The following is a 6301-nucleotide window of genomic DNA, read 5'->3' on the forward strand; positions in this document are numbered from 1 at the left end:
TAATGTTAATTTAGGTTGTCATCAGTGTAAAAATGAAGTCTCAAAGGACTCTTTCTTTGGTACACTGAAGAATCTTGTGCATGCTAGTGGGAAAAAAAGTAATTTTGAAGAGTTGCTTGAACTTAAATTTATAGTATTACATGACATCAATATGTCTGTATTTTGATGGTAAACATGCTTAAAATAAGAACAAAAACTAGAAAGTGTATGTATACACTTGTGTGCATATCATAGAATCATTTTGGTTGGAAAAACCCTCTAAGATCATAGACTCCAAACGTTAACCTAACGCTGCCAAGTCCATCACTAAACTGTGTCCCTAAGCACCACATCTACACGTCTTTTAAAATACCTCCAGGAATGGTGCCTCCACCAGTTCCCCGGTCAGTCTGTTCCAATGCTTGACAACCTTTTCTGTGAAGAAATTCCTCCTAATATCCAATCTAAACCTCCCCTGATGCAACCTGAGGCCATTTCTTCCCGTCCTATTGTTTTTTACTTGGGAGAAGAGACCAACACCCACCTTGCTACAACCTCCTTTCAGGTAGTTGTAGAGAGCAATAACATCCCCCTGATTCAAAGAAATTTTTGACAATATGTAAAGCACACTTTTATTACGGCCCGGGAGATGCAGGGGGTTTCGTTTCGACCCCCACCCCTCCCCGCCGTGCATTCCACCGAGAAAGGAAACACAACAGCTCTTTATACATTTCAAGGAGTGAGTTTCAAAATTATCTATCATATACACTCTTTACGAAGTCTCTATTCTTATTAGTTAGTTACACAGTCTCTTTATTTTATCAATTGAAATAAAGGTAAAATAAAATAAAAATTTAGCTATGTTAGTGTGACTTTGCAAAATTGTAACTGCTTGAAAGAAGGTTGCTGCCCAAATTGTGGGCAATTAAGATAAAACTAGCTTACGTAAACAAAAAGGACTGTCAGGGAAAGTGGGAAAGGCTTCTAGCATGTAGCATCGCAAGGCAGAAGAGGGGTGGGGGAAACTTAAGCTGTTTGAAATGATAAAACTTTATGTAACTACTCAATAGTAATAAGAATAGGAGTTAGGCAACCAAATGTCTATTTAGGTAAGGCAGATTTTAGTTTTCATTTCACACCCAGTCTTTAGTTTTCATTTTGCATGTTTTGTTGTTAGGGACTGCATGCATTGCCTTTTCTAGTGATGGTCAGCTTTCACCAAAAAGAAGTATTACTCTATCTCAAGTGTGTTGTAAAAAGGCCTCTGCTTTATTACTTCTAAGAATAAGCACATACCTCTTAACTTTCAATGAGATACTAAAGGGCTCTGAAATATGCCTCTTGCATCGTCCTTAACTCTTTCTGGAGATGTGCTTTAACAAAAAGAAAAGAAAACCTTTGTCTATGGAATGTCTTCAGGTTTGCTAGGTAACCTGAGAAGTCTTTCAATATAAATACTCTTAAAATGTAGTGATGAAAAGAGACAGTGTTGAATCTGAATTAAATAACTTATTTACAAATATTATTTGGAACTAAAATATTTCAATGTGCTGCAGTTTTTGGAGGGAGAATAAAAAGCAACCAGGCAACAAAACAGTCACGTTGTAAACATTTTACTTTAACTGTTTCTTGAATTTTACTGGCTTGTGAGTTTATTGGTTTTCTGTTCTCATCTACACAACTTTTTGAGTAAATGTCTGAATTTCTAGTGTAAATAAGCAACCTAAGTATTAAATATTTCCTTGTTACAGATGACAAGAACTTTTATATGTCCCTTTTTTTTCCCCCCGAGATCATTTTTTGTAAAGAGGCAATAACTTAAATATAAATATCAATATAACTATTTATTGATGTTTTTGTTAAAGCTTCAATAATCTATAACAAGTTCTTTTTTTTTATAGCTACCCCAGCAAGATAATATTATGAATTTTTTGTTATTCTTATAGGTAGTAAAGTTGCATACAAAACTTGGCAAACCCATTCCTTCAACTGAACCAAATGTGGTTACCCAAGCTGCTACTTCAACATCTGCATCTGCTTTGAAACCAACTGCCTCTGCTTCAAATATAGCAACTAGCAGCAGTACTGTGACCTCCTCTGTTGCATCCTCTGCTGTGAAAATTCTTACTCCCATGGCAAATGCACCACTTAACACTGTGTCCAACAACAAAACATCTTCAACTGCTGCTAATATAACTGTAAAGAAAATATCTACACCAAAAATAAACTTTGTTGGCAAGTACAGAAGTCAGTCTTTATTTTGAAACCTAACCTATTCTATGTTTTTTAAAGATCTTAGTGCATCATGTACAAATGTAGTTAACTTTATGCATGAGTAATTCTGTTGTGTTTAAGGGAATTACTGATAGGGGAAAATAAGAATGTGTATAAAAACTTTGCTTCACAATTTATACTGTTTTCTGCCCTTTGGTCTCCACCTGACCTTTCCTGGAGGCTTCATAAGAAGCCTCCCGCCTTTGGTTTCTTATGTAGTAGCTGTTGGAGTATTGCAGATTATAGTCCAGTTGGTCCTAATTTCAGTTCACAGCATGGGCTGTTAAGACAAACTGCAGTAGGTTGGCAGTTGGCAACTGTGAAACTGAAACATTGTTGTAACACTGTAAATCTAACAGTGGAAACTTTTGAAATAAGCATGACAGACATTTAGGGACAGAAAGCAGTTGTTCAACAGTAAGATAACCTGCTCTTGAAAGACAGACCTATGCATTTGCAGCACAAAGTATGCTACCTTGATTAGTACAAACGTTAAAAAGTTTTGAGGTACTTTCTTGGATCCATTTGCAAAAAAGAGAAAATAAATCTGATGGGAAACAAAATTAAAATATATTTGCTGAGTTGTTCCCATTCAGTCCTATCTCTTGAAAAAGCATGAAAGTGAATGATGGCAATTGCAACTATATAAAGCAAAATATTGCTTGCTAAAATAAGTTTTTCTTAAACTTTTTTAAAAACCTTATAGTATTTAAAATGTTTGCTTTATTAAATTATAAAAGACTGATAATACTTTGACCAGAACATTGATACTTGCAAATAAAGTCTTCAGTTTCCACATCGTGTGTAATCATATTCCCATTTTATGAAAGTTAGTGATTTAACTTTTTTGATTTGCAGGTGGTAATAAACTTCAGACAACAGGAAATAAACTGGAGGAAATGAAATCAGCTGAAAGTATTAAAACAACAACTGCTGCTGCAGTACAAACACAGGAAGTAAAACCAGACACAGCAGCTGAACCCGTGACTCCTACAACTCTTGTAGCCTTGCAAAGTGATGTCCAACCAGTGGGCCATGACTATGTGGAGGAGGTATTGATATGAACATGTGGATTATTTTTTAACTGTTATATGGAGAGAGGCTCCAGTTCCTTCATCATCTTCGTGGCCTTTCACTGAATTCTTTCCAGTATGTCCATGTCTTTCTTGCACTGGGGAGCCCAGAATTGGACACAAGACTCCAGGTGTGGCTTCACCAGTGCTGGGTTAGAGAGGAAGGATCAGCACCTGCTGGCAAGATATTGTTTAATGCAGTCCAGGATACAATTCGTCTTCTTTGCTACAAGGGCACATTGTTGACTCAAGTTCAGCTTGGCATTCACCAGGACCCCCCACAGCCTTTTCTGGCAAACTGCTTTCCAGCTGGGTAGTCCCTCAGCCTGTTGAGATCTCTGGATGGCAGCACAACCCTCTGACATATCAACCACTGCTTCCAATTTTGTGTCATCAGCAAACTTACTGAGGGTACGCTCTGCCCAATCATCCAGATCGTTAATGAAGATGTTAAACGGAACTCGACCCAACATTGAGCCCTGGGGTACACTACTAACTACTAGCCTCCAACTAGATTTCATTCTACTGATTACTACCCTCTAGTCCTTGCCATTCAGCCTGCTTTCAATCCACCTCACTGTATGCTTATCCAGTCCATACATCAAAACTTTGTCTATGAGGATATTATAGCGAAACTGTGTCAAACACCTTACTGAAGTCCACATAGTAGTGGTTTTGACCCTGGCCAGATTTCAAATACCCACCAAAAGCTACTATATCACCCCCCCCTCTGCAACTCCACAGAGGAGAGGAAAAAAAATCAACTAAAGAATTCCTGAGTAGAGATAAGAATTGGGAGACTCCTTTACTAATGGGCAAACCAGACTCAAAGTGGGGAATTGAACTTAAATTTATTACTAACAAGATAAAACCTAAAGAGTGAGAAATAAAACAGTCTTAAAAACACCTTCCCCCCACCCCTCCCTTCCATGCTCTTCCTTCTTCCTCCTCCAGCAGTGCAGGGGAATGGGAAAGGATGGAGGTGGGGTCAGTTTTTGTTTGAGTCCATCCCTCAGGCAACAGCTCTTCTCATTTTGCTGTCCCATGGGTCACTCCTTCATGGAATGCAGTCGGGTCTCTGCACTCTGAAGGTCTTCCATAGTCTATGGGGGTACACCTGTGTCTCTATGGTCTTCACCACGGGCTTCCAGCCTGTACATCAACCCTTTGTCTATGAGGATATTATGGCAAGACTGTGTCAATCACCTTACTGAAGTCCACATAGACAATATCAACTGCTTTCCACTCATCTACCAGGCCAGTCACTTCAACACAGAAGTTGATCAAGCATGACTTTCTTTTGGTGAAACCATACTGACTACTGATGATGATTTTCTTGTCCTTAATGTGCCTGGAAATGGTTTCCAGAATTAGTTGCTCCATCACCTTCCCAGGAATTGAGGTGAGGCTGACTGACCTGTAATTCCCTGGGTTCTCCTTGAAGATAAGAGGGAAAAGACATTGAACCTGTAAAGGCTTGAGCTATGTTTATGTTTTTGTATTGTGCATGTTTCTTTTGACCTCAGTGGGGCATTCTTCATGTTGGTGGCATGAGATATGTGGATGAAATCTGATGTAAATTTTTCATCGTTTGTACTCATTATGTTCAGGGTCAAGTTTAAAGCTGTGGAAGAACTTTGTTACCAATCACAATGATGTGTCTATCAGAATTGAAAGTTCAGTTTTACCTTTTTTCAGTTACTGTATTTTTAAGCATGTTTTGAGATGGGTAGACATTATCCAGTGTCACTGAATTAGATTAATTTTTACATCAGCTTTTGTTAAAAAAAAAGTAAAGGTGTTATAACTTTTATTTTCCAGGTAAGAAATGATGAAGGAAAGGTGATCCGCTTTCACTGTAAACTTTGTGAATGCAGTTTTAATGATCCTAATGCCAAGGAGATGCACTTAAAAGGGAGGCGGCACAGACTTCAGTATAAGGTTGGTAGAAATGCTAATACTTTTATGTGAAAATCTACCAGATGTCAGCTGACTGATTACATGTTGTACTGGGTTTCTGTGTCCAGGCTTTGGTGGTACTGGGGCTATAGGGGAGACTTCTGTTAGAAGCTGCTGGAAGCTTCCCCCCATGTCCCACAGAGCCAATGTCAGCTGGCTCCAGGACAGACCCACCACTGGCCAAGGTCAAGCAAATCAGGAGTGATAATAATGCTTCTATGATAACATATTTAAGAAGGGGAAAAAAAAGTTGTTGGGCAGAGGAACACTGCAGCCAGGGAAGAGCAGAGTGAGAACATGTGAACAACAATGTAGACACTAAGGTCAGTGGAGAAAGGATAGGGAGGAGGTACTCCAGGCACCAGAGCTGAGGTTCCCCTGCAGCCTGTGGTGCAGAGCATGGTGAAGCAGGCTGTCCCCCTGCAGCCCATGGAGGAGCCCACACCGGAGTGGGTGGATGCCTGAAGGAGGCTGTGACCCCATGGGAGGCCCATGCTGGAGCAGTATCCTGCCAGGGACGTGCAGCCCATAGAGAGAGGAGCCCATACTAGAGCACGTTTCCCTGTTAGGACTTGTGGCCCTGTGGGGGACCCATGTTGGAACAGCTTGTTTCTGAAGGACTGCACCCCATGGAGAAGTGACTCATGTGGCAACAGTTTTGTGAAGAACTGTCTCCCATGGGATGGACTCACACTGGAGAGGTTCCTGAAGGTCTGTCTCCTGTGGGAGGGACCCCACGGGAGCAGGGGAAGGACCCCTCTCCTTGAGCAGCAGCAGAAACAACTGACTGTAACTCCCATTCCCCATCTCCCTGCACTGCTAGGGGGAGGAGGTCGTTTTGGCGGAGAGGCACCGGAACATACACACAGATCTATAAGATCACAAATATGTCCGCTTTATTGCGATGGTTCAGGGTTTTTATAACATCTCTACTCAAGGTCCCGTGACAAGAAGCATACAATTGGACACCAGCTACCATCCAGCTGAAAACATCCATTACAAATTCCTTTATAATT

At 40.3% G+C, this 6301-nt stretch overlaps 1 protein-coding gene across 1 annotated transcript in view; it reads left to right on the forward strand.

Moving 5' to 3' along the window:
- The window catches only part of LOC114070280 (zinc finger RNA-binding protein-like), a 54496-nt gene that overhangs the window by 20813 nt on the left and 27382 nt on the right, over positions 1 to 6301 (forward strand). The window contains exons 8-10 of the mRNA XM_027907608.1: positions 1926 to 2214; positions 3112 to 3305; positions 5148 to 5267. Coding sequence (XP_027763409.1) covers positions 1926 to 2214; positions 3112 to 3305; positions 5148 to 5267 — 603 coding nt within the window. The remainder of the gene's footprint in view (positions 1 to 1925; positions 2215 to 3111; positions 3306 to 5147; positions 5268 to 6301) is intronic.

This window comes from Empidonax traillii, unplaced genomic scaffold, assembly GCF_003031625.1.
Source record: "Empidonax traillii isolate 1590-97213 ecotype Southwest subspecies unplaced genomic scaffold, ASM303162v1 scaffold1498:size99784, whole genome shotgun sequence".
Lineage (NCBI taxonomy): Eukaryota > Metazoa > Chordata > Aves > Passeriformes > Tyrannidae > Empidonax > Empidonax traillii.